Source organism: Physella acuta, unplaced genomic scaffold, assembly GCF_028476545.2.
Source record: "Physella acuta isolate Inbredline_101_S28 unplaced genomic scaffold, ASM2847654v3 ptg000562l, whole genome shotgun sequence".
Lineage (NCBI taxonomy): Eukaryota > Metazoa > Mollusca > Gastropoda > Physidae > Physella > Physella acuta.
The window spans coordinates 1349603-1367516 of NW_026732081.1; the positions used below are offsets into that span (position 1 = coordinate 1349603).

The 17914-nt window shown below is 30.1% G+C and overlaps 1 protein-coding gene across 5 annotated transcripts; it reads right to left on the reverse strand.

The window, feature by feature from the left end:
- Positions 1 to 336: 336 nt before the first annotated feature.
- On the reverse strand, positions 337 to 17478 carry LOC131946475 (leucine-rich repeat-containing protein 49). 5 transcript variants are annotated; one of them, XM_059307246.1, is made up of 18 exons: positions 17296 to 17478; positions 14199 to 14264; positions 13235 to 13361; positions 12329 to 12358; positions 10514 to 10708; positions 9647 to 9752; positions 8746 to 8949; positions 7923 to 7989; positions 7592 to 7735; positions 7026 to 7087; positions 5753 to 5900; positions 5261 to 5344; positions 4730 to 4935; positions 3592 to 3741; positions 2960 to 3173; positions 2652 to 2837; positions 1796 to 2029; positions 337 to 1367 (listed from the first exon to the last, which is right to left on the reverse strand). In XM_059307246.1, exons 2-18 carry the CDS (start codon positions 14232 to 14234, stop codon positions 1167 to 1169), a joined length of 2394 nt encoding a protein of 797 aa, XP_059163229.1. In that variant the 5' UTR covers positions 14235 to 14264; positions 17296 to 17478; the 3' UTR covers positions 337 to 1166. The 5 variants fall into 5 exon arrangements, with proteins under 5 accessions (XP_059163229.1, XP_059163228.1, XP_059163230.1 ...); XM_059307245.1 differs by having other exon boundaries at positions 3592 to 3744; XM_059307247.1 differs by lacking the exon at positions 12329 to 12358 and having other exon boundaries at positions 3592 to 3744.
- Positions 17479 to 17914: the final 436 nt, after the last annotated feature.

Below are 17914 nucleotides of genomic sequence, written 5' to 3' on the forward strand. Positions count from 1 at the left end.
AGGCTCACTGGCCTTAGGCAGACAATAGTGTTTTTAACTAAGAAATAGCTTCACATTGTGAAAATAGAAAGTCTAATGTGAATTACTGATACTAATTGTAAAAAAAAAAGATTTATTTTAAAATATGCCACATGAAACTATTATTGTGATAGAAAAGAACTCCTTATTGAGGATAAAGATGAGTTATTGACATTCAATAAGTGTTGCTAAATGTGGATTTAAGCTAAAGATAAATAAGTAAATGTGGCAACAAGTATAAAACTAATTAAATTTTAGACATACAGGCCTAACATTTAAATGGAAATCCTCATGCTCTTATGATTGAAGAATGCAACCAGTTTTGATGCATTTTTAATCTCTGCATTTTAAACAAATGAGAAACATTTTGCATGGATGGTGACATTTATATATAGTGTTATAGTTATAGGAAAACAAAGTTAAATACAATTTGAAATGTTTTACAGCCAGTAAGTTGGATAACCTCTTACTGTTTCAAAGGAAATATTGGTATTCTGTCAGATAAATCTGCACGTAGACTTACATGATTCTGTTCACACTATATTAATCTTCTGTTATATCTTGCGAAGTTTAAAACAAAAAAATAAAATAGGTAGTTAACGTAATATTTTTAGAAAACGTAAGCCTACCGGTAATTCTTTATAAATAATTCATTATTTTATATTCCAGCATTTAAATATTCAACACTTCTTATTTAGCTACTGTTTTTATTAGTAAAATTGTTATAGAAAAAAGGCTTGATTTGTAAAAATGTGTCTCTTTGTCCCACTGAACACTTTAAACAACATTCAGCTCATTAATAATTCAAAGTTTTTAAAAAAGTAAGTTCTAAATAAATCTAGCCTAGTCTTAAGTTTTGAGAATGTTATGCAATAAGTTTTGAATTTAGTTCATCTTGAGTTACTTACTTTGGCAGTTTTAAAACTTTATTCAGTAAAACTAGTTTATAAAGTAGAATGGCTCAGAGAATAAAATAACTTATGCATCATATGCATTTAATTAAAATTTAAGTTACATAACATTTAGAATACTCATAATACAAGACTCATTTTTAATAGCACATTGTAAAAAATACTTTACAACAATGAATAAATACATTCAACAAGAAAAACATTTCATAAACAGGGAAATGAAACAGTTCAACTATGTTAGCCTTTTTCAACTTCTTCCAGTGAACATTTCATGTAGGAATCCATATCTTTCATATCATTCAATGCATTTTGTACTATTTCTGTTATCAAACTTGGCCAGAGTTTTAATATTTCTGTTTTTTTAAGTTCAATGAATGTTGACTCTTTGGTCATTTCTTTTATATAATTGTGTGCAAAGTGTCTCTTTGCCTCTAGGTCCTGTAAATATAACAAAAAGTGAGAAGGGGGTTTAGTCTATAACTCCTGGAAATCCATGTTTAGTTCTCTTATATAGACTGAATTCTTTCAACTTGTAAGTTTTTCCTTACATAGCTGATGGTTATACAGTAGATGAACTTGAGTTCACCTGTTTCTATGACATTTACATAGGGGTTATGTGGTCAGCACCATGCCTTGTTTTTGCATAAATTTATTCTCCTTAACTGAAGTCAGATATTCATTAGAGCTGGGTGACTCAGGGATCACTTCAAATCTTTAGCAGTGTGTCACATGACACACTGTCACATTGTTAAATTTACTTTCATTAATACACTTTTGTTGTTCAAGAAATTTCCTTTTAAATAACATTAATTAAATTTATTAATGTTAAAATAAAGTGACAACGTAAACAAATGAGCACTGCTGACCTGCTTAGAGTCACTGATTATGTAGGTGAGCCCTGCCCTGCCTATCAACTCAACTTGAGCTTTGTCTGGGTTGCCTTTCCCTGTCTCTGCTTGTTTTCTCCCCTCAATGACAGCCTGCTTTCTGCGGTTATCTCCCATCAGTGACAGGAGCCTGTACTGGGGTAGCTGTGATGTGGCCACGTGAGACAAGGGACCAAACAGTTTCTCTGCATTGACAATATCTCCAGAGGACACCTAAAACATCATTTCATCTTACAGTAATAGCTGTATTTAATACATACACTTTAAAGGATGGAACACAGACCTAGAAAACACCACTACACATGTACTAGAAAAAAAACTACAAGTCATATAGAAAACACCACTACACGTGTATTAGAAAAAAAACTACAAGTCATATAGAAAACACCACTACACATGTATTAGAAAAAAAAAACTACAAATCACAGAGAAAAAACAGGAAGACCACACATCTTCTGCTTTGTTCTTAATTTTAGTGTAGGAAGGGATCCCCTCCAACACAATTAAGTATATGTGTCAACTGGTTATGTGCCATTGAGGCCATTGACTCTAATTTCAGCCTGCTGTTCTTTTTGGATTTGCTTCCAAAGCTTTTGTCCAACCAAGAACAAACTACAACTACAAGACAGCAGTTGTTTGATTTTGGAGTTGTCTCTCCTAGAAGAGTGGCATTATTTGTAGATCATTTGTAGTTTTTCCTATGCTCCCTAAGGAGGGAAAATGAATAATGGTAAATAAACTCTGAAATATCATTTATTTTATACAGCAAATCCTCAAATGTGCAGCAACAAAGTGTAGCTAGTTGGCAAGAAATAAACTGTAAATTTTAAGTTACCTCAACGTCATTGATCTTTTTAAGGGCAAAGTGAGCCAATCGAAACACTGTATACATCCGCCATAATGTAAATTTTGTAACTGGATTGCCATCTAGGTCAATAGTCAAATTATCAAGTCTCCGAACCAATGATAATGCATTGATTTGTTGAAGGCTATGAATATTAGTTGAACAGAAAACAAGGGTCTGAAAAAAAAAATATTTTTTTAAAAATAAAAACAATATGCAAAATTTAATTAGCTTGAAAAAAAAAGCTGCTGATTTAATTAACTGCACAAATTAATATTAAACAAAGGTAGAATACAAACCTGAGTGGCAGGAAATCTAACCCGTATTTTGGGAAGTTGTTTGACGATGGAATCAAAATCAATGAACTTAAAGACTATAACATTCACTGTCCCTGCTGCTTGCACTCCCCAGTTCCTATCAAAGGCCTCTAAAGACTGCACACCATACAGGGATAGGGTGTCTCCTTCAATCTGTTCTAACATATTTAAACCATCACCTATGACTGTATGATTCCTATACATAAAGAAAATATCCACAATTAATTAAAATACTAATGAGATTTATAAAAAGTATATTACTGTAAATTGATTAGGTGTTATCTATTTATGATACCACATCATATGAATTATTAAAGTGGTAATACTTATCTAACTAAAAGTGCATCTAAAGCAGCTTTTCAACATATGGAAAACAAAAATCTTATTAAGGGCAGATATTACAGATTCAAAGTTGAGTATTTTGTACAACATATACATCTTGAGATAGCACAAATAATTTTTTAACTCAATTTCACCAGCAACATGGGACTACATGTGTTGGCTTATATTAAAAAATACACATAGGACAGGTTTGAAATCCCAACATTGTTGTAGGTGTCACAAAAAAGCAATCACTCGGAGTGGGTGTGTGTATATTTTTTGTTGTAACTTACAGAGAAACAGAATCTTTAACAGGATCTCGAGGGGGGAGGCGGTTGTCTCGTCTGCGACTTGCACTTCTGGGCTGTTCTTTATTTTCATCAACTGCTTTTTCAGTGTCTGTCAGGTTACTTCGTGCACTTCCTGGTCGGCTTCTCAGATCACTACTGATGGATAGATTTTAAAACAAAATGTTTCAAATCACTACTGATTGAAAGATTTTAAAACCAAATGTCAATGATTCAAATCACTACTGATTGAAAGATTTTAAAACAAAATGTCAATGATTCAAGTCACTACTGATTGAAAGATTTTAAAACAAAATGTCAATGATTCAAGTCACTACTGATTGAAAGATTTTAAAACAAAATGTCAATGATTCAAGTCACTACTGATTGAAAGATTTTAAAACAAAATGTCAATGATTCAAGTCACTACTGATTGAAAGATTTTAAAACAAAATGTCAATGATTCAAGTCACTACTGATTGAAAGATTTTAAAACAAAATGTTTCAAATCACTACTGATTGAAAGATTTTAAAACAAAATGTCAATGATTCAAGTCACTACTGATTGAAAGATTTTAAAACAAAATGTCAATGATTCAAGTCACTACTGATTGAAAGATTTTAAAACAAAATGTCAATGATTCAAGTCACTACTGATTGAAAGATTTTAAAACAAAATGTCAATGATTCAAGTCACTACTGATTGAAAGATTTTAAAACAAAATGTCAACGATTCAAGTCACTACTGATTGAAAGATTTTAAAACAAAATGTTTCAAATCACTACTGATTGAAAGATTTTAAAACAAAATGTTTCAATAAAACAAACCATTTTCAAAATTATTTACATTAACAAGATGTGATTTAATCGATGGCATTGTATTTTTATTACTATCTATTTTGAAAAACTATAGGATCTAGTGACCATGTATTTTCTGTTTGAAATGTATGCAAATATTCAGGGACAAGCTTTATTAAAGGGCTATTTAACTAAACTATGCTGAAAATATTTATCTATTTCATGAACATTTGCAACTGATTTTAAGTTTAATATTTCAGAACTTAAAGGTAAATTTCTAATACTATTTTAGAAGCTAAGCTTTGTCAAAGACCTAAAAATGGTGAGTATTACTGTCATGACCTACCTGGTCAGTGACTCAACCTCTAGACCATCGATTTCTCCTGAGAGTGGGGACCTCAGTTCCATGTTGGGGATGGATCCAATATGATTGGCAAACAGTTCTGGCATAGAGTTGTTCACTTTAACTAGTCGTGACGTCCTTGACATCATAGAACCCTGCATTGTCTCCCACTGACGTTTGGCGTTATTAATAGCCAGCCGTCTCTTTTCCTGGTGCGAACAGTATTAATTCATAGGAAAACTTATAATTCATTAAATGATTTTACAAAAAAAAACAACAGATAAGTATTTTATTATATATATTAATTGACAAGAAGTACAAATAAAAAATATTGCAGAAGTTTAAAATTAATAAAGAAATACATAATTAAACAAAGCTGATTTTTTCCACCAAGAAACTTTCAACAGTAGAATATATTTAGAAATGTTTGTTGGATACTTTGATTATAAATACAATAATAACTTATTCGATCTATATTACTAGATTAAACTTATTACAATTGGTATAAAATACTGTGACAAAAAGTATGCTTACTTTCAGTACGGCTATTTTATTCATCTCTCTTTTCTTTTCTTCTTCTTTTCTAGCCATAACAAGGGAAATCCTCCGCTCTTCTTCCTACAGTAAACAAAAAATGAGCTCAACATTAAAAGAGATATATTTGATATTACTGGCCAAATTTAATTTGATTAATTACAAAAAACCAATGCACATTCCAATCCATTGTTAAAACACCTTTCATGATATGACTTTAAAAAAATTGACAATAGGCATATTATATTGAATGCTGAATATTTACTTCTGTGGCTTAATAATTTTCCAGTTCAATTCTAAAAGCCTTGATTTTTAAAACTATTTGCTGTACTGTATCCTATAATTTTTTTTATGAACTAGCTACGTTAATGTAAAACACGATTTAAAAATTTCTGTCTTTAAAATTATTTTTTTTCAGATGGAGTAAGCATGAAAATAGACAAATTATTTGGTTGTTTATTAGATTTATAAATAGCAACTGTTCCAACTTACACTGACTCTCTTCATGTCCAGTTGTTTGAGTTGCTGCATGTGTCGCAAAATAATATGTTTATAGTTTGAATCCTGGCATAGTGGATTCCCATCAAGTGAAATTTCTGAAAGACTTGTAGATTCTCCCAAGCACTGAACATCTTCAAAGCTGTAAAAATTATTTACTAATTTAACAGTATATATTTAAAATATAAAGGATTTAGATATATTCTTAAAAAACGTTTTTTATTTTTTAAGAGGTTGAAATATTAAAAGCATCAATGCATACATTTGGACATAATTTTAAAAGTACAACCATGTGCTTGCACATGCTAAAGTGTTAAAATATTTTTAATGGTAAAGATATAATGCCTAAGCAACACATGGAGTGTTCTAAAGGCTAGTAACTCACATATCTCTAGAGTTTGTGGCAATTTTACTGCGGAAATGTCGGTAATGCCACATGATGAAGCAAAATTTAATTTATGTTTACAATTTTAAAAGCAATACATCACAGCACTATAGATTAAAAAATCGCCAGTCCACATGTTTTAGTCCAAAAGAATTTTTTAGTATGTTCCATTTAAATACTCATGCACATCAGAAGTAAACATTATTTAATTATTTCCTATTTTTGAAATTTTTTTTTAACCTTAAGCACTTATTAATTCATTGGAATTGACAGCAGTTTAAAAACAAACTAACACACTTTTATTCAGGTTTTAAATATCTGAAATCTACACATATAAAAATCAACTATTCCACTTGAGGAACACTAGTGCATTATAGCCAAGTATTTCTCAGGTAAGATCCAGGTCACAGATGAGTGGTTAACATAATTATCATTTTATTGATTAGCAAAACTTTGGCATTGTGTGATTGAAACTTGAGTATGCAAAAAAAAATCAATATTCTATATTTGTTATAGTTTTAATTGAGGTTATCTTATACATTGAAACTTGGTATTAAATACTTATTGTAATTTGAAGTATTATACTGAGAACTGAAATATGTAATTAAATGGTCTGTATCAATTGATGGCTCTGATACAATAATCTGTGGGATAATACAACAGGAACTATAAAAAAAACAAGCATACTTATTTTCTACTGGCCTTTATAAACTAAAACCTTAAAATCCAGTCATATCACATTTGTCCTATATTTGAATAATATTTAAAGAACTGTATTGTGATGACAACATGCAGATAAATTTTTATGACAACTTTATGTGTCTTGTGAAGACAGCAATTGTTCTAGTGTGAGATGAATGAAACAAGAACTGAAAAACTGACCTGGAAATTTCATTGAAAGATAGAAACAGCCTCTGAAGGTTTGGTAATAAATCTACTTCAGTCTGAAAGCAATGGTCAATACAATAAAAAACATTATTTTATTATTTGTGACTGGACTTCCCCTTCAAAAATAAAATGGAGAAAAAATAAAATCCGTTTTAAAAACCAATAAACTCTGTCATTTGTCACTGTTTTTTTCTGTCACTGTGATCATTTCTATAATAGCATATTATCAAATGAACATAATAATCAACTCAAACATACAAAGTCATTGCTTAAGTCCTCCTTATGTTACTGATTATCTTACAACTACAGATGATCAACTAGCCTCAACTTATACAAGTCCAGATATTTCCAATAAACTTTTAAATTTAATGGTAAGATAAAACACCAAAAGTAAATTTACTAATAAATCTTTTATGAATAAAAAATATAAATCTATATTTTATCACTGTCCAGATTCTGTTAACACAAGTCAATTTTTACCATATCACTGTCCTGATTCTGTTAAAGAAATCTATTTTTTACCAATATCCAGATTCCAATAACAAAAGTCAATATTTTACCACTGTTCTGATTCTGTTCCGTCTAAGATTCAGCTCTGCCAGTGAGTCCATGCCCACCAACTCATCTACATGTGTGATGTTGTTGCCTGCCAAGTTTAGCACTCGCAGCTCAATTAGATGGTTGATGTTTTCTATTTTTGAGATCTAGGAGGTATAAACAACATGCTAATGAATTTTACAAATATGCCTAAATGTAACACAGAAAATATCCAACTTTTATCTTTATACAAAGTAACAAATAAAAAACCAAATACACTTAACAAATGTAGGCCCAAAATTTTACAATGGCAATGCTAAAATAGTCTAACATTTAGCAGGTTGCAATTTTTACCTGGTTACCATGCAAATCTAAGACATCTAGTTTCAGCAGTGATTCCAAGTTTTCCATTTTCTTTATTCTGAAAATAAATATTTTTATTAGTCTTCTCAGAATTAATTTTTAAAATCTTTTTTCTTTGCAAGTTACTCATGTTAACCTTTAACCCTATACCATTCTAAATATGTGTGTTGAGAATGGCACACATTTAAAAAAAAATTATATTTCAAAATATACATTTTTTATTTTATTTTAATAATAGCTTCATTTAATTCATTTTTAATCTTCTATATATATAATTCTCTTCTGGGATCAGTTAGAAAACAAGCTGCAAGCGCGCCTTTGCAGTCCCCTCTCTTCCTCTCTATCACTATCACTACCACCCCCACCCCACCGCCACATGATCTGGTGAGCGGTGTTCACTCTGTTTACATTTTACAATCATAGAGACGGGTTTGGTGACGGCTATTAGGGGCAGATAATTTAGTTTGAAACGATTTTAAACTTAGAGGAGGTAACTAAGAGGAGGCTGCTTTCACGTGGGGGGGGGGGGGGGGGGGGGGTTAGTGTTTTTAAGCAAATATTTTCAATGGCAGCATTGGTACTGTCGAATTCACAAATTATAAATTACTGAAAAGTAGAAAAAAAAACAACTAAATAGCGGCGTAAGATACGCAGCGGGTCAGCTCGTAAGTAATAAAATGAAAAGTACAGTCTGGTTAATCAACTTAATGAGCATAATCTCATATTACAGTGTTTCACCTCAAGTATTAATTAATGGGATCGAAAATATTTTCCATTAGACATAAACATATTTTCCAAATCCATATTAACTTACCTGTTTTTCCCCAACATCAAAACCCTTAAAGATTTAAGAGAAGTCAATCCAGATATTTCTTCAATATGGTTGTCGTAGAGATCCAGGAAGATGAGCCGTTTTAGTGACGCCAGATGCTCAATGCGTGTTATAAAATTGTGCTGGTAATTTAATAGCCGCAGCTGCTCTTCTCCCTCTAGTACAGGACAAACCGCCAATTTTCTTCTAAAATTTTTTAGAAAAACCTTTTAGTACAAACTGCCAATTTTCTTCTGAAATTTTTATAAAAACCTTTTAGTACAGGACAAACTGCCAATTTTTGTCTAAAATTTTTATAAAAACCTTTTAGTACAGGACAAACTGGTAATTTTTGTCTAAATTTTTTTATAAAAACCTTTTAGTACAGAACAAACTTCCAATTTTCATCTTAAATTTGAATAAAAACCTGTTTCCAGCCAACAGTGTGTTTCTATTTTATACGGACATTTTTTAAAAATTTTAAGTATTTTATGATGACGCTATCTATCTAATATAAGGTATTGATAAATATAAAAGGATGTTTGTGTCTATTGGTGTTAATGAAAATAAAAAGAATTATTCAACTTGAAGGGATATGGTGGTCAGCACTATGCCCAGCTGCCTTAACTTTTCTTAATGTGAGCCAGGTATGTATCAGAGCTGGGTGTATGGGACATCCTTTGAACTTGAGCTAGTGGAATATGATCGCAAAACTTATAGGTTAGCAACCCTGGGTTTGAGGCTAATAAAGACATAACTGTCCAGGTTTAGTCTGTCTGGGTTTGAGGCTAATAAACACATCATACCTGTCCAGATTTAGTCTGTCTGGGTTTGAGGCTAATAAACACATCATACCTGTCCAGATTTAGTCTGTCTGGGTTTGAGGCTAATAAACACATCATACCTGTCCAGATTTAGTCTGTCTGGGTTTGAGGCTCTTTCATCTGCTGTCCTGTACACCACAGGAACACCAGGTGCTGACGGACTTTCAGCAAAAATAACTCGATCACCTGATAATAAAAGCGATATGAAAGTATGATTAAATCATCATAATAAAAATAAATATTTATAAATGCAAATGTTGCATTCACAATCTCTAGGTGAGAAAATTCAAGAACTCTTCATCTAAGAAAAATAAAGAAACAAAGTAATGTCTCTGTAATGTAAATAATGAAATAAGACTGACAAAAGTCACAAAACCAATATCTGAGACTTAAATCTGGTGTGCTGACTGACTTTGGTAAGTTTTAAGAAGGACAAATAAAATCAGGGTGTAGTCAAAGGGAATAATGAAGTTTTTTTGTTTTATTTTGATAAAAAAAACAACAACAATAATATAACATTTTAATTCTAAAAAAATAATATTTATGAATTGAAAGATTTAAATATTTTCCAAAAATATGAATGTGTTAGTGAGTTTATTAATATAAAGAAAGAAATCTCACATAGTGAAAGTGCTGTTTGATAGTGAATTTTAAAAGCAGGCAGTGATAAAAAACAATTGTGTAATATGTTAGATTTTCTATTGTATTTTTCTACATGGTAATAATAAATTGAAAAAAAAATAGATAAGTATTTACGTGGAATAAAACATAATAACAATTGTCAATAATTATCGACACACCACAAGGGTATTAAATATTATAATTTTCTAGCCAGAAAGCCCCACAGTACTTAAATTTGTAATATTATTGGCACAGCAGATGTTAAATTTTAATTTCTGAAATTTGAAAATTACTAAACCATTTTTTATGTTACTTATTTTCAATACCAGGTAATAAAGGAACCTTGCTGGGTTTAGGGGTGACATGGCCCTGTCCATGTGCGCTACCAGAATTAACTTCTCTGTTTTGCACACTGCCAATATCTTCTTCCACCATCTGATGCTGAACAACTTGTCCGAAATCTTGTGTAAATGCTGGCATAAAGCTTTTTTTATTGCTTCGAAAATGTATTGGGATCTTCTCTAAAATAGGAAATAAAAGAGGCAAGCAAAACACTAATTTGATTGTCGTCATAAAATTTCTATTAAATATATTGGTTATTGATCTTTTAAAGTTTTTAGTAAAGAAAGATTATTAAAATTACAGTTCTTTTAAAAAGTAGGCACTACTTTATCAAGTTATTTATTACATAATGTTGCTATATTTGAGCTAATGCAAAATATGTGATTTCTATTATCATACTAGTGTATAATTAAAAGGTGTAGGCTAAACAATAAAAATTGTTCAAAATGTGTAAGAACATTGATAAAATTCTACAATTACATTTGGGACCTATGCACATATTATTTTATAACAGTAAGGGAGTAGGGGTGGATTTATTTCATTGTTTTTAAAAAAATTATATTATACAATGTTGAGGGTTGCTAAAGCGTAATATAATACTGCTCTTTACTGTTACAATATTTCAATGGTTAGTCAAATAAATTGCCACAAATGACTTAATCACTAACTTACGAATGTTAATTATTTATATATCACAGGTTGTGAATAAACAAATTTAATTAAAACATTTAGAACATTTTCAATGGAATGTATTCAGTACCTGTATAAATTAATTTTTTTACCATTGTTTTTAAAAAATATAATATGTGCATGGTCCCTTTTATATTTATTAAGATCTTTGTGACTTGTGACAAATAATTTTAAAATCATTTATAACATTTGAAACAAATAATATAACAACATTACTGGAAGCCAGGCCTAAACGTATGTCCATGATTTTTAAAGCAAGACAAAACGTTTACAACATTTTTCAATTTAATTAGACAATTTTTTAGGTTTATAGTTTATAGGTGTATTTTGATATTGGTATTGACACTAACAATAAGCAATACAGTACAATGGAATCTCATCAGATAAAATCTCTTCAAAGTTGGAAATTATAATTTGCTTTGTAAAAAAGAAGCATTTACATATAATTAGTAAAAACTTCTTTTAAAAATATTTTTTTAAAATAAGCTAATTGTGTATAATTAATGAAGTTCCATTGTAGCAGAAACTGTAGAATCTAATTTGTCTTTCTAATGTATGTATTAGAATATATATAAAATTTGATAGGCTAATATTCTATAACTTAGCTATTATTTCAGAATAATGTTATGTGTAAATTGAATATGCATTTACTTAGATAAAAAGATAATACTATGGCAAACTTTGTATTACCAATGCCACAATAACTTATACAAGATCACATGCATAAAACATAAAGTACTGATGACATTTATTTTACGGATATTCATAAGTTCTTAAAACATATTTCAGAAATAGTCACCAATTTTAAAAAATGTATAATTAACAAAATAATAATCTTTCAAAGAAAGTAAGAAGCTAAAATGTAATTTAAAAAGTAAAATTTTTTTAAAAACTTTTAAAGCTACTAATTGAAATAATTTGAAATATTTTTACTTCCTAATAATGTGGGGAAAGGAGATGTAAATGGGTACAATAAATTATATAATTTGAACACAAGTTGCCATGCATAAATATGACAGCAGCTCTGTTGGATAGAGGGAAGGGATGAATGTAGCAGCAGTTTTACAGTACACTAGTGGGAGGTGGTAACTAGGAGTGTGGCAGCATACCAAAGTCAAACTGGACTTGATGCAAAACCTCTGAAATAATAAATGGCATCTGCAATACATTACTAAAGAGGAATAACCAAAGTCTGACAGGCTTCCCTAAATGTACGATACATAATAGGTAGATAACATAATAGAATATTGGAATCATACATCAAGAATAACACTGCAAAACAAAAAACAGTATTTAAAATGATATAAATTTAAATTCAAATGATTTTACTGAATATTTAAACTTCATATTTAATTCTCAAATAATAAATCAATAGATCTGTATATATCAGAGCAGTGGGATTATAGGACTTATGCTATCAGGTAAAAATATGTAGCTTGAATTTGTAGACAAAGAACTTTCATATTCAATACATTTAGCAGTTATTATTAACATGCATTTGTTTTACATTATTTTATTCATTTATGCAAGGTGCCCTTAAATGTTTTCAATTAATGAACAACAAGCAAGCAAAATTATAAACACTTCCTCTGGGCATTAAAATGTAACAAATAATATACTAGCAGCATTTATCGAGTTTAAACTTTAGAAGAAAAGTAAGTTTTTAATTTTTGTGGAAAGATAGTATTACTATAACAAAGAACCATATGCCATTAACTTTTAACAATTTCATTTTACATTTATATTGTAAGACAGATATAAAAATATTGTGAATTTTAACTTTGATTATGATTAAAGTAATTGAAATTCATTAAAAATGTAATTCTACTTCAGAATTTAAAAAGCCTAGAATTTTAATTATGTTTAAAACTATCTCGAAGGCTGATAATGCTTACATATATTTACTAAATTTGAGCAATTAGTAACAAGATAGTGAGTGGGAAAGAGTAATTTAATCTTAAGCATAGCTAATATTTTGTGCAATGCAGAAACAAACAAAAACTAGCGTGGTGTACCTGCAAAAGTGTTCAGCTGAAAGTCCCCCAGCTGTTGGTGAGGGAATCTTTTCACCACCCTGCTGTCACCAATGTTCGTAGTTCTAAAAATGACATCGCCACCTGCACCAGAATGCTCCGTATCACGCTGGTAAAATTATAATTTTAATGTCAAAGTTGAAAGTGAAAAGTTAAGAATTTTACCTCTATAGCAAATCTAAAAAAGGTTAACAATAGATTAGCCATATCCACAGATTGCTTCAACTATGAAGCTAACACTATAAAGAACTGACCATAGCCCTAATGTAAAACTTAACAGTAACTTGGTAGGCTTAAAAATAAACTGTCTGTATGCTGGTAACAGCAATACCTGCTAAATCAAATGTTCGCATAAAAAAAAAAAGTTCATTTAATTATCATCCCCACTGCTGTTCAGTATTTGAAATGGAGATTTCTCTGTCATTGGTTCGTTCCCCAAACTGGCCACCAGTTGTTGAAGGTCGCTTTTATTTAATTCAACAAAATGCTACACAGTTCAAGTCTTTTTATTTATTTTACATTTTCCACAGTTCAACGTAACACACTACAAGCTCCATTACAATTGTACAGCTTTTATCCCCGCATTAGGCCTTCGCATTAATGTACATAAATATAAGTGGTTAAACTTGACTCACTACAACACTATTCCCTGTGTTCTAGACTATTCTAACCTAACCTTCAACTTGACCCAAACACTCCTTATACAATTAAAAAAATAAAGTATTTTTAGAATTTTTTTTTGACTCATTAGAGACATTAGTAATACAGCTGTACCATTGGTTAATCAGGCTTTTTATCAGAAAGAACAAATACATTAATATGAAATATATTTTCCCACAACAGTTAATCATTCATTTGTTTAAAGTAAACAAAATGAATAAAAACACACACAGAATAAGGAAATAAAAGCTATACTAATCATTCTCATTAATTATTTTTAACTCACCCCATCCAAAATTTTTGGCTTTGTTTTGCTGTACATAGTCTCTCTTTTTAAATGTACAACCAGACCCTGGAGAACAGAAGAAAACAGATGGGCTCATTATGTGATTAAGCACTGTTTTAAAATCGACCCATATCAGAATAACAACGGCAGCCAAATGGTAACATTTCAGATGTACAATCTTTTGAAAAAAAAAGCAAAAAACGTTTAATACCATGTTAGTTTCTAAAACAAGAATATCTTAAATGTTATGCATAGAAACACAAAATGAAACATAAATGATCACTGTAGAATGGTTGCGGAGTATTACAGTACTTTTTTTTCTATGTCAAATAGTTACAAAATGAGACTCAATTGAAATCAGGACTTAAGATTTTTTTACTATTTGTATTCACAGATCATAAGTTACTCTAGTAGTTAGTAGACTAGTATTGATCACTGGAATTAATGAGAGTTGGTCAACTACCCATGATTATTATATATGGCAGGAAACAGATTAGTACCGGAAAATGCATAATCGATCTTCGCCGTTCATAAACTTTCTAACCAGACATCGTTCGGGGATTTTGTTTATACTGATAAATAGAGCAAGGTTTTTACAAGCTTCGTTAGCAACATTTTTGTGGAATACGTTTTTTATGACATTTTGTGCCGCGGCGAAGGATGCGAAGGATGCAAATCTAGACGGAATGGATCTACTTGGAAAAGTACGTGTACTGCAATAAGAAGGTAAGAAATACTATTTTGTAAAAATAACTATTATTTTTATGGATTTTTCATTAGAAATGATTGCTGTAAATTATGAAAGTAAAAAAAAGTATATTTGAATGTGTTTTTTACTTTAATTTGAACAAAGTGAATGGCCATAATTACGACACATCGGCGTCGTTGAAAGCGGGGATTTCAGTTAATTTTTTACGGATATAAAATTGTATTTTTTTCCTCCGAGGCATGTACTTAAATAACAGTTTAGTTAAATGTATTTAATTCTGTAAAATATAAGTATTATTTTGCCGTAGATACTTTAAAAAATTTTTTTTATGATTTTCTGTCGGGGAAAATCGATATTCGCACCATGCACGCACGCGTAGTAAAACTAGACTTATCTTTAAAACACGAGAATCTTGAGTACACTGCGAATAACAAAGTTTTTAAATTTTAGTTTACTTTTGACTTTAAGCCATTTGTTTTAAATCGAAATTAATTGATAATGTAATTATTTCAAAGTAAAAATTTTCCGTCTGATTGGGTTCTAATCTTCGCCCACTGAACCAGCTTACGCACGACATTCGCGCGAGTCTGTTTCTTCGCAATAGTCTGTATAGTGTCGAGGGCTAATTCTAAAAAGAATCGAGTCCTTACTAATCCAATGTTTATTAAAATTAGGTACAATTGTTGGAACGCATGAGAAATAACAAATTAATATTTCTTTAAATCTATAGCCAAAAGAAAGTAGAACTTTATAACTCTGTAAATTATGAATCGAGTGACGGCTGTCGTGAAAACGGGAGCCATTTTACTCTTTTTTTAGGGTGACCTACTTTTATTATATAATTTTAAAATTCATCGATTTGATAAGCAGCTGAGTAGCTGACTACGCATGCGATATGGCTGGCACGTTTTGGGATAGGGATCGAGTACACCATCGAATTTTTTTTTTCTTAGAACTAAGCGTATTTTTTTTTTAAATCAAAAGATACTTACATATCAGTTGTTGATTTCAATTTCATTATAGATCTAATCACTAACTTCAGTTTTTAAAAGTGATTTTGCATCTAGATCTAGCGTATTTTCAAAATTACGTAAATCTAGATCTATTTTTTAGATCTAGATCTAGATCTACTTACTATTTGACAACCGTGTCAGTAAAATGAGGTCAGCGCTTCCAGATTCTTGGGTTTTAATTATGTTTGTCATTTTGATCTATTATAAGTAGCATTAAAACAACTGCATCTATTATCAACATTGTTTTTATATGCCAGTTCTAATTATACATTCTGTTCATTACCAATTCTAATGAAATCGTATCAGGCCCTAACACCCTGTTCACCTACACTCCTACACTGACACTACACTTGAAAGACGCCACAGAGAGTCGTAACTTTAAATTAATGTTTAAAGTACTAAACAATTATAATTAGCCATGTAAATGCTGCAACTATATTAAAAATTGGCATATAGACATATTTTATTAATTATGTTTTTTATATAGACCTTCTATATTTAACTCTGTTATTTTTTTCTTCCCCAGAGTGTTTCTAAAAGCCAGAATTTTAAAGGGGATGGCGGTCGTTTTTTTTCTCAAGAATAATTATAGAAATAAGCTATAAACTGGTATATTTTGTAAAGTTTGACATAATTACAAATAAATGTATGCCTAAGTGACATTTCTGTGTAATTATATATTGTTAATTTTGTGAATTTCGTGGATTTTTAGACCTCACTACATTTAGATGTAAAAAAAAAATCTCAGTTGAGTGAGTGTGGTTAATCTACATTTTGAACGTGATGTAAATGTCTAGTGCTATTAATTTTTATATTTTTGAATTCCTCGATTGTTAAGCAACAAAATTGATATATAATATGTCAATATTTGTTACTTTGAAAATTGGCGAAAATCGACCCTAAAAGTAGATGCTTGAGGGTTGAATCTGTTTCCTGCCATATATAATAATATATTTTTATTATTATATATAGGCCTATGTGCTTGATTTGTTAGTCTAGAGAACTTGATTCTAGCTAGATCTAGATGATAGTGATACTGGTACTGACTGTAAGGTTTGTGACTACTAGAACTACAAGTAGTGAACATCTAAGAATCTTAGATTCTAAGATTCTAGGAATAATTAAGAATTAGGCCTAAAGAGCTAGATAAAATTCTAGATCTAGATATAGAATCTAGAGATCTAGACGTCAGAGAGAGAGAGAGAGAGAGAGAGTCATCAACGACTCAGACTTCAGACTCACTCACACTGGAGTAGTTACTATACTTGTCTTAGTTTGACTCAGATTTTTTTTCTTTAGTTTTATATTATAATGTTGATTCTGAACTATGAATTGCATTTAAAAATTTGAAGCCATTTGTGAAGTATAAACGAACCCGTGAGGCAAAAGTTTCGTAACGTTTACTTTGATTTTCAATTTAAGAAACACCTTTGCCTTTGATGAAATTGAGTAATAAAAAAACTATGTTTGTCTGCCATATTGAAACCTGGGAAGCTAAAGTAGAACATGCGCAAACCTCCAGTAAAACAAAATAAAACTCGCAGTTTTTAATAGTGATTTTTTGGATTCGCCGACTACTAATATAATGGCACCATTACAAAAAATAAAATAAAAATATATTAAATAATTTGTTTTACAATAAAAAAATAATACTATTCGCCAAGTTTCAAAAGATGTATTAATGAAATCAAGCATAATTTAATGAATACTTATTAATTTAAGGTTTGAAGTAACCTTATTTATATTAATTATAATCAAACTTCGTGATTTTATTTTGGATAGGCCTAATAAGCCACACATTTCCTTCCTCTTTGAATATCGTACAAGTTGTTGTTTTATAATTGCGTTGAGATCTACTTATAATCGTTTTAACATTTGAGAAAAACATTCTGAAAACCGAACGTATGTTGAATTTTTATTTCTTTTTTTTTTTCTTTTTTTCTTTTTTTTTTTTTTTTTTTTTTTTTTTTTTTTTTTTTTGTTGTTATTGTCGA